The sequence below is a fragment of the Miniopterus schreibersii genome (assembly GCF_964146895.1).
Source record: "Miniopterus schreibersii genome assembly, chromosome: 9".
Classification (NCBI taxonomy): Eukaryota; Metazoa; Chordata; class Mammalia; order Chiroptera; family Miniopteridae; genus Miniopterus; species Miniopterus schreibersii.
This window is the reverse complement of record NC_138118.1, coordinates 9,305,655-9,327,501: the sequence shown is the minus strand read 5'-3', so window position 1 is coordinate 9,327,501 and position 21,847 is coordinate 9,305,655. Positions and strand designations below refer to the sequence as shown.

Here is a 21,847-nt window from a genome sequence, read left to right as displayed (position 1 = left end):
GAAAGGTATTATTTTGGTTTGTATTTTCAAATTCATATATTTATTCCCTGTGGATATAAAATTCTTGAGAAAAAGCAAAGGAAAGCACTTGTAGAAATTACCTGTGTCTGCACTGATTCTGTGCTTATAAAGGAGGGACCAGAGTGACGAGAAACCTCCAAACTAAACCCTGTGCCTTGAAAGGCCCCAAACTGTGTGCTCATGGCAAAAGCATCTATTCGCAGTGCTCGTAACGGACACGATATTAATAAACCCACAAGAAAGCACAGCAGTGAGCCAGGAGGGAGTAAGGTCAGGCATATTTATACAGCCATCGCACCAAAGACCAGGTCCAGATTTCAGTCACCTACAGGTTCACATTCACTACTTGAAAGTCAAAATCACAGACACAGAAAGGAGAACGGTGGCTGCCTAGAGCTGGGGAGAGAGACAAATGGGAAGTTAGGGTTTAATGAGGATAGTTTCAGTTTTACAAGATGAAAAGAGATGGAAATGGATGGTGGTGACGGCTGCACACCAGTAGGGATGTATTAAAATCCAATAACTAACTTAAAATGGTTAAGATGGTAAACTATGTTATATGTATTTTACCACAATAGAAAATTGGAAAAAAATTTTGAAAAACTGTTCACTTAGGTCTCTGTCCAGATTTTCTGTAATAAACACTGACTTTATTAATTTTTAAAATGTTATTTTTTTTTAAGACTTCAAGCCTAAAATCTGCTTCAAGAAAAATTATATACTTTCCAAAAGTGCAATGCAAATACTCTCCCACTCTGGGTCGGAGGGAACCTATCATCTAAAAACTGCAGGCAAAAATACACTCAACGGGGGAAAACTGAGCGAGGTTAGAAGTTTTGGCTCGTGCAGGTTTTTATGCCCAGAGCAGAAGCAGCTGAATTCAGTGATTACGCCTGACTTCTCAGCGGTGACCCCGCACCAGATACTCACGGCCTCTCTGCGGCCCGCCTCGTCCTCTCCGTACGAAGGCCAGCCCGGTCCCCCGTACTGGCCGCCTCTGCTTGGTGGCATCTCCACTGGCTGAGCTCCGATTCTGCTGGCAATTCCCACCTGGGTCAGGTGCTGAATCTGGGAGCCTGAGGGGACAAAATGGAACAGCCTGGTCACTACCGGCAGGAGAGCGAGGCCGCACGGGAAGGCTGTTTGGTTGTGACCACCACCCTCCCTTGGGGACAGGAATATGAGCATCGTTCAAATGTGGCACCAATTCTGTCTCCAGAGAATGACATTTCCTAAGAAAACCAGACCCTGAGCTGGGTTCACGGGCTTTCGCTTCCTTTGAATAGAGTGGCTGATGGTGACGGTCTTATTTTCTGGCTAGACATCAAAGGGTGGGAAGAAAGGGTTTAACTAAACGACCCTTCCATTCATTTCTGCAGAGGTTACAAATAAGGACAAATTTATTTATTGAGAAGAAAGGCCTCAAAGGTTTAGGAGCCGCCATCAAGAAGCCAAAATCCAGCTCCTCTTGCTCGTGGCTTTGAGACTCACAAGGAGCCAAAAACACAATACGCTTTTTTTTTTCTTAAAAGGCAGGGTGCGTGTTTATTTTCATTCAGACTGTTAAAGTATATTTTCATTATACTCACATTGTTCCTATAACTTAGCTATATCACAGTTAAAACTTTAAAGCCACCCACCCAACCTGGTGAGGTGCACTGATGGCAAAGCCAGAAGGTTCTCTGAGCTCAGTCCTACACTCACACGTGCTGTGGCTCATGTGGCTAGGAAGACCGGGCTTGAACCAATTTATTTTTTTTCCCCATCAACTTTTGGCATATGGCAACATCCCTAATCTGCAGATTAAAGGAGGAAAAAAGTGATCTTTAAGCACTGTGAAATAAAATGACTTATTTCCAAATGCCCCTGGGGTCACCAAATTCATCTGTGATGCTCAGGCCAGTCCTATAAAGATTCAGAGATTTCAGAGGTCAGGGAGGCAGTTCTCTCCGTCTTCAAGTCTCTTCCTCCTCTCCTTGTCTGATTAACAGCCTCCCTTAAGCAAATACTTTTTTTTTTTTTTTTTTAAGAAAAAGAGCTCCTCCGCTTTTTATTTGGATATACAATAAAAACCAAAAACCAAAGGTCAGAAAAAAACTTCCAGGCTCCTGTCAGAGCAATGTACTTTGCGGGCACGCTTGTCAGTTACCGAAGATTCGTAACAGTATTAAAATGATTGGGACTATCAGTTCTGTTTGCCCAACAGACATCATTTGAGCGAATCTTGCAAAGAACATAAATGCAACACAGTGCTCCGTTATTTACAAAGATTCAGACAACTGCAGAGGGAGAAAAGAACACCTTTGTGTTGAGACCGAGATGGTAGTTGGTATCACATTTCAGACACATTATGTATCTTGCTTTGTTCACTTAACCAGGCTTCCCCATGATTCAACTGGGACATCACGCCCAACAACCTGGGTTTGCATCCCAGCCCAGCCCTGGAGGCCCCACGACCTTGAGCACCCAGCTATGGCTCCTGCTGAGCCCCAACGCCTCGCCTCTCCAATGGGATAAAAAGAAACCTACCTCGTGGTGTTATTTCAAGGATTAAAAGAGATAAAGTAGGTCAAGTACCAAACACAGAGGAGGCAACCCAGAAATCTTAAATTCCCTTTTTCTGGCTCTTTCTGAGCTCTTCATTTTAAAAAGCTACACCATTTCCTCACTGATGCCCTTATTACTGGCTATTTAGGGAGCTCACAATTATTTGCTCTTATGAATAATTCTCTGATAAACATCTTTGCCCAGGTAGTTTTTCTCCAATATTTTGGATTTGGGGGGAGAAGGGGAGCCTAGATTCCCGGAAGTGGAATTACCAAACCGAAAGCTCATTAAGTCATTGACAAGCTGCTTTCCAAAAGTTTAATGATTTACACGAACACCAGAAATAATGTAATAGTGTTTTTCATACATTTATTTTCATATGGTACACACACATTTCTTTTGTGTATTTTCTTCCTGTACTTTGGCCATTTATCTTTCCTACCCTTTGAGGTCTGTCCATTTATCAATTTACATGAGCCATCCTCTGTAATAAAATGATCCTCTTGGTCATATCTGCTGTAAATCTTCCCTAGGTACTACTATCCTCTTGCTTTTGGTAATTTTCAGACATATATACGTTTGATAATTTTACACAGTCAGAAAGGGAACTCTTCTAGTATCTTAGTATTTTTTTCATTACAAGTTTTTACACAATTTAATCTATTAGAAAGTATTAGAAAATAATTTCTTCAAGTGTTTCTTACATATAATTTCTATATTATTGTAGATTAAAAATGAACATGTCTGAATTTTCTTTGGCATACGTGCTATGCAACAATTAACAGAAGAAACAAGACTCACTGCAAAGCACAGTACCTGTAAAGTATGGGACACCCTGTAGGATGTCAGGATATGTTATTTGTTTAGTTAACAGACAGACAATGAAAAATACAAGAACTACCAAGGAGACCATGGATAATTATCCACCAATTATTGCAAATTTGGAATTGACCTACACTGATTTTTTTTTTTAAATAATATGTACTTATTGATTTCAGAGAGAGGAAGGGAGAGGGAGAGAGAGATTGAAACAACAATGATGAGAGTCACTGATTAGCCTCCTGCACACCCCCCGCTGGGGATCAAGCCCGAAACCCGGGCATGTGCCCTGACCGAGAATTGAACCTTGATCTCCTTGATCATAGGTCAATGCTCAACCACTGAGCCACACTGGCCTGGCTAAACTAATTTCAAGTATATATTCTCTTCCCTCTGAGAATCATCAGTCTGTTGTATGCTTCCATGTCTCTGAATCTATCTCAGAAGGAAGGGAAGAGGGGAAAGAGAGATTAACCAAAGAACTTATATGCTTATATGCATTACCCACGGACACAGACCATAGTGCAGTGAAGGCCCAGAGAGGGGGCTGGCGGGGGGGGGGGACACATTTGTAACACTTTCAATAAAGATAAATTTTTAAAAATAATAAAGGTATATATTCTCCAGAAAGTTAGAAAATAGCAGAATACATCATTTAACATGAATGGCGCCTGTTATTAAAGCTTCAGTTTTCAAAAGGGAGAGTGAAGAAATGAGTGGGGAAAATAGAGTGACTGTGAGCCCTTGTAATAAAACGCGGTAAGATGAGTGGTAACTGAGGATTTTCCAGAGTACGCAGAGCTAGCTGTACAAGGAACGGAAAGCACTCAGCATCTTAAGCTACACAGATGCCTTAGGAACGCTGAACAACATTCACAAACACAGCATTATGCTATCAGCTAGCCATGAGATGATGTCTGGCGACATAAAGAGTAATCTGTAATCTTGGGGTACGACTGGATCTCAGGTAAACTGGTGGGGCAGACTAGCCAGCTGTCATATAGGAACCAGCTCAATCAGCCTTGTCGGGTGCTGCGGCTCTCACTGCGGGTCTGCAGGAGCTCTCTTAGCTTGTCCACTTACACTTCCCTTGGACCCATTAAGGAAACCAAGTGGAAGGTACAGCAGCATTTGAAAATCTGGGGATTTATAAGATCTCGGGACAAATCACTCCAACGTCAAGCATGTGCTGAACTTGATGAGAATTTGTTCTGAGTTCAAATATTAACACAAGCCCTGGCCGGTGTGTCTCAGTGGTTAGAGCATGGGCTCACGCTCCAAAGGGCTGCAGGTTCAATTCCCAGTCCAGGGCACGTACCTGGGTTGCAGGTTCAATTCCCGGCCCTGGTCCGGGCACATGCAGGAGGAAACCAATCAATGTTTCCTATGCAGAGATACTCTGGTATAAATTTTTATTTGAATTTCGACAGGTAATTAAAGTAACCTAAATACTAAAAGGAAAGAAGAGCCATGTGCAAACACTTAAAGGTCTTATAATGAATTTGTAGACCACTTTAGAAAAAGTGGTCTTTCACTGTTGAATTATTAAGAGTGGCACTGGTTACCCACAAATGACACTAAGACAGTTTTTTTAATGAGGGCTGGAAAGAGGAGCAAAGAGGAGCAGAAAGGAGCTACCATGGTTCCAAGTGGCTACCTGCTTCCCCGGGGGCCACGTGTCTGGCAGCAGGAAGGAGATAGCAGCACCCAGGCACAGAGGCATGAAAAAATGACATGAAATTTTTAAAAGGGAAGATGATCATATTAACAAAGGTAGAAGGGAAACAATGAGGGAGGTGAGGCTCAAGGAGTAATCAGTGGTTGCACCCTCCCAGAAGTGACCAAATAAAACAAAAATCTCCACCCCAGTCACTGACCAGTAGCTTTTAGAGTTGTTTCTTACAAGCTGGAAAAGCGCTCTCTGTAAAACAAATACCTGTTTTAATGCCATAACAAGTGCTCAGACATAGATCTATCCGTTTAACCCTAAGAATTTAGAACTGTTTTCCCCAGAAGAGGTGTGCTGTGAATTCCATGCGAAGGGGAGCTTTTGAGATGCTGATTCAGGAAAGAATCAGCAGCCGGCAGTCATGGGATTTCAGCCCCTCCCTCTGTTCCCACCTCCCTGGCCTACATCTCACCAGGGTCACAGGGAAACCAGCTCTGCCAGAATTTAGCCAAAAAGCAAGCATCTTCTAGTTCAGAAATGCAAGCTAAATAGCCACATGTACCTGTGGTGCCCCCGACAGGCCGGGGCCGGGCCACTGATGGCATGTCCTCAGAGTAGATCCCTCGGGCAGCAAACGGGGCTTCAGCTGATGCCTGTGGCTGCTGGGGCTCGGGAGGCACCAGCTCCGAAGACTGCAGCAAACCGGGGCCAAAACCGGGTCTGAAAGCAAAGCACACCAAGCACATCAGGACCACATTGCACCCTGGCCCTGGTGGTCGATCAGCTGCGCCCTGAGTCCTACAGAAAAACAAGACCTATTTGGCTACTGGCCTATTGTCCATCTCCTCTCCTGAGACAGGGACTTTTCCTATTTACTCACGGCTGAGTCTCCAGCCCTCAGATCAGTGGCCGGAATTAGCAGATGCTTGAAAAATCTCTGTCGGATGATGAAAGAAGAAATACTTTAGTTTACAGTTCGAGGGAAGGTGCAGTCAAGGGCCAGGGCTGCTCATCTCCAGCATTGAACTAAAGGGGTGGTCATCAAGTTGGCTACACGTTAGCATCGCTTGAGGGGCTTTTAAAGGCCCCGATGCCCACACTGTACCCCAGACCAATTAAAACAGAATCTCTAGAAGTGGGGCCCAGACATTGGTAGTTTTTAAAGTTCCAGTGATGATCCTGAAGTTCAAGGCAGAAAACCAGTGCTCGAAAGCAGTGGTTCTTAAGCTTACGGCCTCAGGATCCCTTTACACCCATAAAAAATAGTGAAGATTCCCAGAGCTTTTATTTGTGTGTATTGTATCTATAGATATTTATTGTATTTGAAATTAAAACTTAGAAATTTTTTAAATACCTATTTCTTAAATTCATTTAAAATAACACTATTAAATGTATTACATGTTAACATTTTCCCTGAAATTAACTATATTTCCTCCCCAAAAAAAATTAGCAAGAAAATTTTTACTACTTTTTCAAACTTCCTTTAGAGAAGACATGTGGATTCTTATATACTTTGTATTTAATCAGTTGCCATAAGTAAGTAGGGGGAAAGGGAGGGATATTTTAATAGCCTTTTCAGCTAATACTCAATATTTCAGATAAACCTTCTTCTTTGATACCACACCAATGCTCAACGGAGTTTCCTTAAGGGTCAGTGGCGATGTGGCATCTGAAACAATGAACTTGAACTTTCTATATTCTATTACATTAAAACCCACTGGTGGTCTGTCTTGCACTTGGAATGGATCCAAGCATGACTTTATGACACTGGTCATTTGGAAAATATTAGTTCGCTGCGTTCTGAAGTCTTTCTAGATATTGATACATTTCATTTCACAGTATTAAAAATATCACACTCATTAATATCACCATCGAGCTCATCAGCAGCGTCTTTAAGGACCAGAGCGCTGTCAAGTTCCTGGTGGCAGACAAAAGCCTCCAAAACTGTAATTTTATCCCTGGCAACAGATACTGTCAGGTGTTTTTCTTGAAGTGACAGGCCCACCTAGTTCACGTTCAAGACAGTGTCTGCCAAACACCCAAGTCTGAATTACGATGTCTGCTGGTTGTTGGTTCCAGTAAAAACACGGAGCGGTTAGTTTGGTTCTCAGCTCAAACACCTGAACTCAAAACACCTTCAAAATTCCATGTTCAGCAAAGTACTTTATTTGAAGTTCCTCTTTTGTCACACAGACTATTAAAGACTCAAGGCTTTCAGTTGAATAAAATTAATCACTTTTACTACGCCATCAAGGACATCCTAACATAAAAGTGGCATTTTTTTGGAAGTGGCAATTGTGCCGCAGTGAAGACGACAACGACTTAGTACGATTCGGGGCCACTGCCCTGATTCCTGCTGAAGCACCAGCGTGTGCACCCGCCATCGCTCCCACACCTCAGTGCAAATGATGAAAAATGTCCAATGACATCTTAGCACTATCATGAAAATAGTTTTGACTTCACAGAGCCCCCTGAAAGGGTCGCAAGGACCCTCCAGGGGTCTCAGAATCCCACTTGAGAGCCACTCCTCTAAAGAAAGTCAAGAATTTAAAAAGATGAGGGTCTAAGTACAATTCTTTGCAAATAACAGTCGACCCGTAATTAACAGATCAAACCAGTTCGATGAGAAAGCAGACTGACTTGCCCTCATTCCACGGTGTTATTTCTGGAGTGTATCTCAGGAACGGGCACCCAGGCCATCTATATTCCTCTTTAAATAACTGCTGCTGTTTTAGAGCGACCTCAGGGAGAGACGGTGACATCGCTGACCTTACAGATCTACGAGGTTAACATAAGGCGAGATCTGTACACTGGAGCTCACCTGGCCTCATTCTGTTCTCTGGCCCATCCACCCATAACGAGCTCTCACTCTTTACTTAATTATTGCTACTTGACACAGACGGTTAGCCCCCTCCTGCCTACATTTGCGGCTCTTTTCTCCTAACTGTGCATTCCGGGGTTCGGTCTGATCCACACAGTCCGGATTCCTTCAGCTTGGGTGACCATAAAGTTTGTCATCCAAACCAGAACACCTTGGAGAGTGGAAGTTATTCATAATTATGCTGGACAACAGGTATGAACCGGAACTGAACTGGGAGAACCAGATCGTATGGTCGCCTGTCATTAAGTACCTCCCCGGGTCACCCCGCCTGTGTTGTTCTGGGACCACAACGCAGTGCCTGGGCGGGGGAGCGGGGCTGGGGGAAATAAAACAAGCCCTTCTGAAAATGAGGGCGGATGCAGAAAACTAACAGAAAAAGTGCAGAGGAAGCATACAGCGTTCCCACTCCTGTGAGGCTCCTGGTCACTGAAGGGAAGCTGCATATAATTTCTGCGACCGTTTTCCTGCAATTCCTTCTCTGTAATAAATCAGCTGTCCACTCACGTGTAGGTCTGCTTATAGACTTTCTGGTCTATCCAACTGGTCTACGTTTCTAGCTTTACAGCAACACCACGCAGTCTTAATTACTTGACAGTAGTTTATAAACATTTAGAATAATCCTAATATCTTTGTATTTCCACATAAATTTTAGAATCAGCGTGTCAGTTTCCATGGACTTAAAAAGAACAAAAGAGTAAACTACTGGGGTTTTGAAAGGGACCGCAACGAACCTGTTGATCACTTGGGGAGAACTGACATTTAAAAGATACTGAGTGTCCAACCCATGAACACCTTTCTTTACAGGGCCTGAATATCTTCAGTTACATTTACTCTGAGGTATTTTATATTTTTGAGTGGTATTTTACATAGTATCTTCAAATTTTTTTATTTTCTGTCTGTTGCTTATAAACATAAAAATTATACCAGCATCATTGGCTTGTACATCTTCCCAGACAGTGGGTTTTAACTCTATATTAAGCATAATTATATTTATTTATTTTGTTGATTTCAGAGAAAGGAAGGGAGAGGGAGAGAGAGAGAAACATCGATGATGAGAGTCACTGATCAGCTGCCTCCTGCACGCCCCCGACTGGGGATCGAGCCCGCAACCCGGGCATGTGCCCTGACTGGAAATTGAATCTCAATCTCCTGGATCCTAGGCCGATGCTCAACTGCTGAGCCACGCCAGCCAGGCTAAACATAATTATTTTAAAATCTGTGTTCAGTACCTCCAATACCTGGATCCCCTCTAATTCCTTTTTTATTGTCGGCTTCTCTTTACTTTTTGAAAATCATATTTTATTTTCTTCTCATATGCCTGGTCGTGTGTGTCTATGTGTGTGTGTGTCTGTTTGTGTGTCTGACCTCATGCAAAACTATGATGATACTGGGAGGTCTAATATGGTATTATCTTCCCATAAAGGAGAGTCAACATTTGTTTCTGCCAGGCAGCTGGAGGGACGTCTGGTCACCTCAACCCAATGAGGGAGTCACACCATCCGAAGCCGAGTTTTGGTCCTTGTAGGGAACCCTGTACCTACCGTTACCCCTTACTCCAAGGTATAGCCCCTAAGGGTCTGAGCGCAAGCCTCTGGGTGCTCACAAGGGCCTCTGCTGATCCTCCCAGCCCCGGGAGCCTGTCAGAAGCTTTGCTCAGCTTCTCAGCCGCCTCCTCCAAAATCAGTGCCCCTGGGAAGGAGCGGCTCAGAAGGCAGGGCTACCTCCCGGGATTTCCCAGACCCTGGGGCCATACTGCTCCACTGCCGTTAGCTCTCTGGGTTCTGTATTTTTATTTTAAAACCTTGTCTAACTTTCCCAGCTGTCCTCAGCAAATGATCTATTCTGCCATTACTGGAAGCAGAACTTAAATTCTAACTTCTTCCCTCCTCTTCTAGTTAGATCAAGAGAATACAACTCAGAGTTTTGCATCTGCTCATATTACATTAAAAAAAAGTTTACAAAATTAAATTTTTAAAAAAAGAAAAACAGCCTGTGCGAGGATTCCTAATACATTTTCTCCTGAGAACTTTACCTTGGCAATGGGCCTGATGGGGGAGTCATTCCATAGTCGTCATATCTCTGGAAGAAATTCAAAAGAAGATGAAGATTAATAGTTAATACTTATTAGAAGGTGACAACAGCAAACTTATAAATTGAGGTTTATGGGATCACCTTTCAGGAGAATTATTTTCTCATAAAAAGTTAGCATGCTACTTGGGCATTCCGCCATCACTTAACCCAGAAGGTTCAGTTTGGGGAACTGGGCTACCAGACTTTAAAACACACACACACACACACACAGCTTGCCCTGGCCGGTGTGGCTCAGTGGTCGAGCGTTGACCTATAAACCAGGAAATCACAGTTCGATTCCGGTCAGGGCACATGCCTGGCTTGAGGGCTTGATCCCCAGCAGGAGGCAGCCAATCAATCACTCTCTCTCATCATTCGTGTTTCTCTCTCTCCACATCTTTTTAAAAAATAATAAAAAAATCAAACAGACTCATAGATACAGAGAACAGAGGGGAGGGAGCTGGGGAGGGTGAAAAAGGTGAAGGACTGAGAAGTACAGCTTGGTAGTTACAAAGCAATCATGGGGACGTAAAGCCCAGCATAGGGACTATAGTCAATAATATTGTGATAACTATGTACGGGGCCAGGTGGGTACTGGAAATATCAGGGGGAACATTTTGTAAAGTACCTGATTGTCTAACCACTATGCTGTACACCTGAAACGAATATAAAATAATACTGAATGTCAGCTGTAATGGGAAAAAATTAAGAAAAACAAAAAGTGAAAACTCAAGACTCAGAGGCTCCTGGTAGGTCCTCGTCTTCATTCCAAGACCTCCTGTCACCCAGAGGACCCATCGTGTCTTAGCCTCTCGGCTCGCTGGCCCGATCAACACCAATAAATAGCATTTCTTTTGTCAGCCACCCCCCCCCCCCCCCCCCCGGCACCCTACGCCGAAGACCAGAGGCAGGGAAACAATGAGAAAGTTCTTGCAATAATCTCGGTGAGAGGGGACAGTGGCCCTAACTGGCATTTAATGCAGCGGGAGGAATTCGAAAGGAGGCATCTACAGAGCTCCGGGCTGGAGGATTCCAGAAGGCCCACACTTACGCCGCTGCACGGATTGCTGGCTGTCTGAGCCGGGCTGTAGAAGGACCCCCACTGGGCGGCTCGCCTCTCTTCCCGGGCGGGGGTGCTGCTGGCCGGCAGGCCGGCCGGGCCCCCGGGGCCTGTGGCCGCGCCGGCGGGCTGGCTGCTGGGGGCCACCAGGGCGAAGGCGTCGTCCAGGAGGGAGTGCATGGTCTGGCGGGCCTCCTCGATGGACGGCTGCGGCGGGGCGTACTGCAGGGCCGGGAAGGGCAGGGCCGGATAGCGGCCCAGCTCAGCCGACGACGGCGTCTGCACGTCTGCCGGCAGGTCGGGGTCGGACTGCAGAGGGGACACGGCGGAGAGACGGACAATCAGACACAGGCGGCGGTGGCCCGAGCACAAAACTCCAATCGAGGGCCAAAGCGCAAGTGATCGGTTTTCACTGACGTTGAGGAAAAGGTGCCCGTAAGAATTTTTAAGACGACAGCGGAGAGGAGTGTGTTAGCTCTCACGGGTGCGGAAAGTTTGAATCAGGCATAAAGGAAAAAATGAAAACATTCAACAATCGGTCCGCCAAAACTCCTGCAACCGTCGGAGACGCATTTCGGTGCCTGGAAGTATACATTTTTATGGAAAGCCCCTAAGTAACCAAAACTGATGTCGCAGAGTCGACTCACTGAAATAGCTAGTCAACTTTCCGGAGACGTAGAAATGAAAACTAAAGCGGTCTATTAACAATAGGAAAAAATAGCCCTACACACCCCCAAGAGTTCAAAGTCACCACCGTATTACAACTGTGTGCATATAAATAATTTTACACCTATTACGACAACGGTTTACCGCAGTAAATAGTATTTATTTATTCAGAAACTGTCTTTCAGACGGAGGTATCTCTGGATAACATGAGTCATCAAGACAGGTTTAAACATCTTCCATACCCACTAAGAGGCAGGGGTATAAGTAATAATTAGGGTTTTTTAAAAATCTTACTTTCTGATGCTACCTTATGAGCAAAAGGCTGTCATCATATACACTTAGGTGAACAGTAGGGGACAAAGCAGGGAACCAAGGGGAAAAGGGGCCCTTGCGGTCCCAGTGGCTCCGGAAGCCCAAACACCACAGTCGCTCCACCTGACACTGAAGCAAGCAGGGGGTCTGCAGGACGGGCTGGTGGCCCCGTGCCCTCCAGGAGGAAGGGTGGGCAGCTCCTATCGAGAAGGCTCTGCTGGCCCTGCGGGTCCACGGTTCAGCTCAGCTGGCTGACCACCCGACCAAAGGGGCCACCGAAGACACTGCCGCATCTGTGGGGATTCGGCGAGTCTCTCACAAAGAGAAACCTTTTCCACAGACACATCCTCGCTCTTAGCCAACTGCCTGGAAAACGCTTTCTAATGAAAACGGTCCGTCCAGCAGATGATCAGGTATTATTCACGCCAGCGTCACCCACTTCAGGGCAGCAGCTGCTGAACTCCAGAGAGAAAACCACTCTACAAACTGGCAAACCCACAAACAGCCCACAGACCTGTTTTGTTTGGCCCAGGCAGAGTATTTAAAAACATACTTAGCCACTATTTTAAAAATCTGAAAATTTCCTATTAAACCTCAGATTTCTGGATTCTCTTGGCAGGATCTGAGGCTCTGACTGCCCTCCTGAGATGGGGCAGGCGCTCTCCCCTCCCCTGGTCCTGTAAGTCTGCTTCTCCAATACTGCAATGAGCCAGTAAAGGTCCTACTAAGTGACATTTGTCATCAAGGAATCCTTTTGGTTTTTAATGTTTTATTTTATTTATTTATTTAATGTCTTTATTGACTTCAGAGAAGAAGGGAGAGGGAGAGAGAGAAATATCAATGATGAGAGAGTCATTGATCGGCTGCCTCCTGCATGTCCCCTGCTGTGGATCAAGCCCACAACTCGGGCGTGTGCCTGACTGGGAATCGAACCTCGATCTCCTGGATCGTAGGTAGATGCTCAACCGCTGAGCCACACAGGCTGGGCTGTTTTTTGTTTTTTAACTAAAGAGAGCTGAACATAGTTTTTTGTTTTTGTTTTTCTATCAAGGCATCTAAGTAAGGATTCTGGGCTCCAAAGGGGGTCTCTGCTTTATCACGTAGCACTGAATAAACTCTGTTGTTTTTCTTTGGAGGTGAACAAAAGGTCCACATGCAAGCCCTCCCCCTATTACTGGTTTTTCTTGAGGAACAGATAGGAAAACCTGTGGTCAGCAGTGTGCCAACAACCTAACAGTTCCTGGTGGAGAAATGGAAACATGTGTCTGGAAACACATCCTATTGGTAAGTAAGAAGGTCTCTCCAGGGACAGAGGTGATGCTCCTGGGGGTGTTCCAGTAGCTGACGAGGTAGCTGTATCACAAGGAAGCGAGTGGTGGGACCATGGACACAGCCACGAACCCAAACTGAGACTCCACCGGGGGGAGGAAAACTTACACACACTTGAGGAGAGTCCAGAGCTACAGTCACTGCCAATCTCACCCTTATGGTCATACTTTTAGAGAAGCTTTAACTTTGACAGCAAGAGAGAGATTCTCTGAAGACGGGAGGGAAGGGTCCCTTGGATTCCCACTGGCCCCAAGGGTCCTGCCAAGAAGGCCCAGAGCTCCACGGCCAGGATGTCAGAGCCTCTTGTTCTTTCATCCTGTGGCCTCCTCATTTCCCAGGCTAGACTGTCGGAACTTGCAGGCCAAGGCAGGTCATCTTCATTTTCTGTATCTCAACATGGAGCACAGTGTTTCACGTACAGATGGTACTCAATAAAAAATGAAAAAGGGCAATTATGTACAAAAGTGAGTACTTCTCCAAGATCCCCGAGCTAGAATTTGAATTCCAGTCTCCTGAATCACAGACAATTCATTATACTCAGTTAGTTTCCTTTGCAAAGATACATGTTCATCTATCGCTCCTCTGAAATATATACGAACCTTTTTACATTTAATCACCAGAGATGATGTGTTCTGGCGCCTATTCTGCAATCCTTTGTGGGTATTACACTCGCTGGTTGGCCCAGGACAATCTCGGTTTATGCCTGTTATCCTTTCACTCTCACAGCGTCTGGTTTGAATGATCAATTATGTCAGAGGTTGACAAACATTCTCCAGAAAGGGCCAGAGAGGTAAATATTTTAGGCTTTGTGAATCATATAAGTGTCTGCTGCAACTAACTCAACTCTGCCCTGTAGCAAGAGCAGCCACAGGTAATATGCAAATGAATGGGCACGGCTGTGTTCCAATAAAACTTTATTTCTAAAAGCTGGTTGGATTGGCTGAGGGCCGAAGTTTGCCTAGGCCGGATTATAAACGTAACCTTAGTTGTAAGAAATCCAGGAATATTTTTTTCACTTTAGGAGAACAGAGCTCTCAAGGAGATGATGATATGTTGAGGGGGGAAAGTGTAAAAGTCAAGGTAATTCAAAAACACGTATGCCTAGTACACTACCCAAGAGAAGGTGAGTTCTGAAAAAGGCATTATTTTTGAAAATCCGTGTTTCAGAATTTTTAGGGAGGGTAAGTAAGAAGTGCATCTGGGGAAGATTTTCATTTTAAGGCATCTTTGAAAAACAAACCCACTGGAGAGAAGCGGTTGACAGGTGGCACTCTCCAGGCAAGGGTTTCTTCCTACCAGCTGAAGGAGGAACCCCTGCGCTTTCTGCTGAAAACAAAATACAAAAATAAAAAGATGGTTGGGGCCACCAGGAAAGCGGCCTGATCTAGGGTCATGGATGACGGCAAGGTAGAGAAAGCAGGTTAGTCCCTGCACCCGACTCCATGGCATTGTGATGGCACTCAGGGCTGCTAAAAAAAATAAAAAATTTAAAAAGACACTGGGACTGAGAAGGGTCCCCTGCAAATTCCTTTGAGAGAATGAGCCCACTGGTCAGGGAAGTGGAAGGGGGAGAAACGCTCTTTCTCCCTGTTTGTTAGTGTCACCGCATGACTCTCCTGGGGGGCCAGGGGACAGCCCTCCCCAACAGCAAAACAAGGACCACAGACGCCCAGACAACCACCTGCCTGAAAACAGCAGTGCAAGAACGCCATCTACTGTAGGAACTGCCAGGGCTGGTTCCCGACCTTGGGAATTCATTCCCAGCACGCAGGAAGGCCTCCCCATCTCCCATCTCCCATCGCCCATCGCCCAAGAGGGCGAAGCAGTCTGACTTGTTGACCTGCCAACTCCCTGGAATCACTCCAGCCCTCAGGAGGAGGGAGGAGGGACACAGTCAGTCTTAAGGCTCCCAAAGAAAAGCAGGGCTCTTTCAGATGGTCACCAAGGTCAGCATGGTGTTTGGCACATTTGTATAACTGTATGCAGTGTCTGGCAGTGTTAGTTATTAGTGTAATTTAGGAGACAAAATATAAAACTCAAGTAAGTGGCTGGTTGCGTAAGCTCTGTCTAAAGGGATCATGTGCCCCTTCTCTAAGGACGTGCTTGTTGCTAATTCCCCTCTACACAAGGACGGCTGTGTGAGTTGCCTCTGGCGGAGGAGGGGGTCTGGTGCAAGAAGACAGGCCACACCCTGGCGCAAGGCTGCAGGCGCCCGCATCTGGCGCTCCCTGTCTCGGGTGCCTGCGTGTCTGTATCTCTCCCGGCCCCTTGGGGAGGCTGGCCCTCTCTTCCCTACTCAATGGGGTCTGTGTGTCTTAAAGCTATCAATGTCTGCCTTTTACACTTCAAGCAACTGTCTGTGTCCTTTCTGTTTGAAAAAAAATGTTTAATTCCGCATTTCTTAACTTCCAGTAAGCTCTTTCTCCCATTAAAATAAAAAAATATACATTATGAGCAAATACAATACCTTCCTAGCACTCCAGAAACAGAAGGGAGGGACAAAACCCTAAATATCCCTCCTATCACCAAGAGACCCGAAAAAGGCTCTAGCCAGGGAGATAAAAGACAACCTTCTGGATATTTCTGTCTGTGTTCCAGTTACCCTGAAGAAGTGTCCACACTGAAGCCCAAGGGGAGAGGACTCGCACACAGAAAGGAAAAACACGCAGGCCCTGGTTCACATGACCTAAGTCTCCCCTCCAACAAGCAGCCCACTCCCTACCCTTCCCTGCAGGCCTCCCAGCCCAGCAGCCCCGGAGCACCAGCCACTGGGCACCGACCCCACGGGGCGGCAGCCCCCACTGGTCATCTTTCTCCCGAAGAGCCACCCAACAGTGGCGCCAGGAGGAAGGGTCGGCATACGCACCGGGCAGCCAATGTAGGCGGAGTTGTGGACGCCGGGGGGCCGCTTGTAGGTGCCGTCGCTGTCTGTGGTGATGAGCCTGTCCTTCTCCGCGTCCCCGGGGCAACCGTTGACCTGGTGCTTCCGGCGGGGCTTCGGAGAACGTTTTATCCGCGAGCTGCCAGGGGAAAAAAGAGGTTATCCTCATAGGAAATAGACCTTCCTGCCACCCGCTTATCAACTAAACACCAGGCATTTTTGTGAACACCTGCGACGTGCTGGCCACTGCGGCAAACACCCACTGCATAAAAACAATGTGTGAGCCACAGTCTTGGCTCCAAGGAAGCTCACCATCCTCCTGGACAGACTACAGCAACACACAAGGAACAACAGAGAACAATCCGAGGCCACACACGCACGGTGTCACTTATTCATACAGACGTTGGGAAAAGGGTGCAGTCAGTGTGAGCGACTGATTCATCGAAGGCTGCAGGGGCCTGAGCTGGCTCTTGAAGAGCAAACAGGGTCTACAGACAGGGAGGGGTGCGAGGTGTCGGCACAACCACACCCAGGGCCAGAAATGGGAATGCAGGAGGAGGTTTGGGGGTGACGAGGCCACCAACTCACGGAGTGGCAGGTCTGTCTACGCCGCTGTGCGGTGCACAGGTGGCCCTGCCTGTTGCCAGTTACGGGCACACAGGCCGCACACGGAACCATCACAGGTTCTAAGCAGAGAAAGATGAAACTGAGAGCAGTTTAAGGAAATGCATCTGTGTTAGGGGCAGGAGTCCGAGAGGCAAAGGGGAAGGTAAGGCCCAAAACTCTGACGGTGGCTGTGGGACAGGAAGGAGACATCCACCCGCTCTGACCCGGGTGAGCAGACCAGGAGGTGAGCAGGCTGAGAGGGTGAGGAGGGCCCAGGCCGATGGGGAGGGGTGGGTCTCGGGAGGGAGGGGTGACCAGGAGACATTAGCTCAGGGAAGCGTTCTGAGGCCATGGAGGTCCAGGCAGGGGAATGAGAGCAGCCTTCCTGCAGACAAGTGGCCACCCACAAAGGATCAAAGCCACCCCCGGAGCCTGCACAGCCTTTCTGTGCATAAACCTCTTGCATCTGTTTTCAGAGACGTTTCCCTTAAAAATGGGCAGGCCCTCCCACAGCAGCCCTGACAGCAGAGGCAGCCGGCTCCGCGCCGGGTCCCACCTCTTCCTGGGCTCTATGAACACCGAGGGCACGCTGGCCGTGGGGTCCAGGATCTTGTCGATCTGCATCTGCGCCCTGCGGTACACCCGGTGCCGCTCCCGCGTGTCGCCCGACGACAGGTCGTCCACCACCGGGAACTCGTAGTGCCCGCGGCGCTTGGCCCGGAGCCGGATTTTGTTCCGATGGTGCTCGATCTCCGACTTGTGTCGCAGCGCCGTCTGGATCTGCAGGGCGAGGTGGCAGGAACCAGACAACAGGAACGTGCTGAGGGTCTGTGGCACCCAGGCTCAGAAAGCATTTTGGGAAGGCCTTCCTGCCACGTTCCTTGCCCCCTAGATGGCTGTCCCAAGCTCCCACGAGGCCAAAGGGTGTGACAATGGGCGAGCACACCCATACAGGGCTCAGGGGACCTGCCCTCGCCCAGCTGGCTCTAACCCCAAACTCGCCCACTGTGTGTGAGGGGGAAGCCTCGTCCTGGCCCCCAAAGATAACCCAAACCTGGGAGACGGGCCATGGCAACTCTGAGGACACTAAGGGGCACTGACAACTAAATAGAGTATAGTATTTCCTGAGAGAACAAATGTTTTCCGTACCCAATAATCACCTTAGAGGCTCTTAAATGAAGACAGCTTCAAAGACGTTATTTGCATTATACAACAGAATCCCCGGTTACTGATAATTATCTTGTGTCACCAAAACAAGTCCTCTGACATGAGATGCCCCCCTCCCCAAAGAGAAGATCCTCACGTATGGAAACACATCACCGCTGGCTCTGTGGGGCCTGAGCTAGGTCTTGAGGAGCATGTAGGACCTGAAGAGGAGGGAGTGGGGAAAGGGTGAGGGCCAGAAACAGGAATGCAGAGGAATGCTTGGGGGCAAGGAGGCGACCTAAGGCAGTGGCAGCTCTGCTGTGCTGGGGTGCAGTGCAGACAGACGGGCTCGCTGGGAATCTGGGAGGAGAGAGCAGGATGCAGGCCAAAATAAAATGGAACAATCCTGGCTGTGCCGCACACATACTTCTTTGAGACTGAGAAGGGTGGTCAGTTGCATGAGGCTCTCGGACACTTACCAGCAGGACCGTTAGGAAAGCCCCTCCTAGCCCCAGCCAGGTGGCTCAGTTGGTTGGAGCACTGTCCCGTACACCAAAAAGGTTTCGGATTCAATCCCAGGTCGGGGTGCATACAGGAGGCAGTCAATCGATGTTTCTGTAGCATCAATGTTTCTCTCTCTCTCAAATCAATAAGCATATCCCCAGGTAAGAGGGGAGGGGAGGGGAGGGGAGGGGAGGGGAGGGGAGGGGAGGGGAGGGGAGGGGAGGGGAGGGGATTCATTAGAAAAGGGTTTTTCTAGGAATTTCTAGAGCCTTGGCACCAGAACAGATCTATGAGGAAGCACAAAGTCTACCATGGTTCCAGGTTCAATGATTCACTAGGAGAACTCACAGGACTCAGCCTCTAGCCCCAGTTGTTACAGCAAAAGCATACAAAGCAAAATCAGCAAAGGGAAATGGCACTCGGGGCAAAGTCTGGAGGAGACCAGGCACCAGCTTCCAAGAGTCCTCTCCCAGTGGGGTCACAAAGGCTGTGCTTAATTCCTCCAGCACTGAGCTGTGGCAACACGTGTGAAAGTCCACCAGGGAAGCTTGTCAGACACTCAACACCCAGGGTTTTTAACGGGGGCTGGTCACCCCCTCTGCCTGGCATGTGCCGAAATTCCAAACTCTCAGAAGGAAAACAGATACTCAGCCTAAATCACATTGTTTGCGCAGTTTTGGCACAGCGAGCCACGCTGTTCTGCAAATGACGGGCACCTTTTAAACATTCAAGTTCCCTAAACCAACCACACTGGGTGAAGCAGGGCTTTGAAGGATAGCAGTCTGGGGTCTCTTTTCCACACATCTGCGAATGCACCTAACAGTGGCCCTGAACAGTATCTGATCTTAAAGAAACTAAGTATAATTTTAAATTTTAAATGAAGAATACCTGTCAGCAGCTCAGACCTTTAGCTGTCTTTTGACACTTCAACTTTCACTCATTTTTAAGCAATACACCAAATCGGCATGTGAGCTTTTGTCTTTACGTGCCTTTTAATAAAAACAAATACCTCTTTGTTAATTTTGTTGGTTTCTGCCACTCGGTCAGCCAGGACGGGGTGGTGAGCTGGAGGTGCAGGGATCGGCTGCATGGCGATCAGCTGGATCTTACTGGGGACCCGGCGACTGGCCTCAGAGGAGCGGGAGATCCTGTCCACGTGCTCGAAGATGGAGGCGGATGAGTGCTGCTCGTTCCCTGAACTGGGCGGTGGAGGCCCTGGAACAGAAGGAAAAGAAGGAAAATAAATATATAAAGTCATCCTAAAGAAACCACAAATAACCAAAATTATGGATTAATCCTTAAAGAATCCACAGATGGGCTCCTGACCAAAAACACATCCCTACTTTGTGGCCTATGTGAGCTTAAATTATCTGGGTTCAGGATCATCTCTTTCAGCCTCATTAAGTTACAAATATCATCAGAAAAGATGAAGAGAAAATCCTTATGACACTTTGTGCCAAAAATTGCCATGTTTTGTCTACAGGGATGTCAAAATCTTCAGTAAAAGAGGGCAAAGGGCAGAAGGAGCCTGAAGTTGCTCAGTCAATTGCAATTTGTGGAACTTACAGCAGCTCTGATCTTCCACTCTTATTTACAACGATTTACATTTAGCTGCCAAGGCAATTATACTAAAGACGCGGGGACTGTGGACATGCAGGCATTCGCTGATGAACCCTGCTGGGTCTTCTAATCTGATGCAGAAAGAAAATTAAGTTGAAGAGGCATGAGAAGAAAAACCTGTTGCCTGAAGGAAATTCATTCCCACTTTAAAAAGAGATGACAGGCCCGACCTGTGTGGCTCAGTGGTTGAGTGTCAACCAAGGACCGAGGAGATCGGGGTTCAATTCCCAGTCAGGGCACATGCCCAGGTTGTGGCTCAATCCCCAGTCAGGGGCGTGCAGGAGGCAGCCGATCAACAGCTCTCTCATCATTGTTTCTCCCTCTCCCTTCCTCTCTTTGAAATCAATAAAAACATATTTTAAAAAAATTTTTTAAATAATAAAGAGATGATGAGTATACTAAAAAATGGTTAAAAGGGGAAAATTTATTTTAAATAAATATTTTAATGATTAAAAGAGTAAATGTATGGCATGTATGTTTTACCACAAATGAATTTTTTTTTAAGTAACCAGAACTGCAAAAAAGAAAAAAGTTTAAATGTATAGGTAGAAAAGAAACAATTAAAAATGTTAACAAACTAAATCTTGGTATAATGGGTGATTTTCTCCAATTTCTTGTATTTTCTCTAATGAGTATTACTTTTATAGTGGAAATAATCCTAATGAACTTTCATTTTAAGAAGTCAAAAAAGGAGATGGAGATAGAGATAGATGAGAGGGGCAGAATACATGAAAGACCTCCACAGAGCTACTTAGACACACGAAGATCACTGATGTCCCTCTGATAAGCCACAGTTACCTCCGGGAGGTCCGGATCCTGCTTTAAATTAAGTGGATCGCAAGCCAAGAGAAGGAGTGAGCACAAAGGAACTGTCTTCAAACAAAAGCCTGAGGTTTGAAACCTCAAGCGTAACTGGAAATTATGGAGGTTTCTCCTCATAAAGTTGAACAAAGCAGTAAGAAATAATAGTTGATATTTGATATAAGCAATGCACACCGATGCTATGTAAGTCTCGGTATTTCCTCTCCATTTACATTCTATTCCTTTGTTGCCCCAAGCGATTAGAAATGATATATACAGCTGTGAGTGAGCATCGTCTCTCTCAGCGAGGAGGCCTAGCTGTCCGGATTCCGGCTTTCTTCCCTATTTGTCAGTGCAAGCGGCCAGGCAACCACCACACATCTGGTGGCAGCTTCTCAAGTTGCAGGCACAAGGCCTAAAAGGAGATCATAAGCTGCACCAGAGAGCCTGGCCTTGCTAGCCTCATAAAGTGATAGCAAACTCATAAAGTGATAGCAAATGTCACAAAGGACAGCCCGTTAAGCACCTGATACCTACAGGTGAGGTCACTTTCCTCCAGGATGGTAAAAAGACCGGGGTGCAGAGAGCTCCAAGTGGCTGCAACGCAAAGGGGGAGAAGGAAGGACGGCCCCTCCCCCTGTGCTGTCTGCCCGCCTGGGTACCACAGAGCTGCAGGCCTGTGGCTGGCTCCTGTCCACGCTCCATCCCACCCCCCACTGCGGTCACAGATCCTCGCTCTATAATTCACCAACTGCAACCGCAGAAGAGGGGATGCACAGGAAACCCTCAAGCTTCCAAACTGCCCAGAGCCCAGCCCTTCTGATGGCTGAAAAGAGGGGTTTATTTAATTTGTCATACACATATATATCTGTCACATATAGGATGTATGTGTGCATGTATAAACACACGCCCCAG

At 46.8% G+C, this 21,847-nt stretch overlaps 1 protein-coding gene across 2 annotated transcripts in view; it reads right to left on the bottom strand.

The window, feature by feature from the left end:
* The window catches only part of KIAA1549, a 110,019-nt gene that overhangs the window by 6,894 nt on the left and 81,278 nt on the right, over positions 1-21,847 (bottom strand). For both annotated transcript variants that reach the window (XR_013999544.1, XM_081147057.1), the window contains exons 13-19: positions 19,521-19,726; positions 17,418-17,641; positions 16,241-16,394; positions 11,059-11,376; positions 9,970-10,016; positions 5,619-5,776; positions 952-1,097 (exon numbers count right to left, since the gene is read on the bottom strand). Coding sequence is in view for 1 of the 2 variants with exons in the window: in XM_081147057.1 (XP_081003183.1) it covers positions 952-1,097; positions 5,619-5,776; positions 9,970-10,016; positions 11,059-11,376; positions 16,241-16,394; positions 17,418-17,641; positions 19,521-19,726 (1,253 nt within the window). In the remaining variant the exon portion in view is untranslated. The remainder of the gene's footprint in view (positions 1-951; positions 1,098-5,618; positions 5,777-9,969; positions 10,017-11,058; positions 11,377-16,240; positions 16,395-17,417; positions 17,642-19,520; positions 19,727-21,847) is intronic.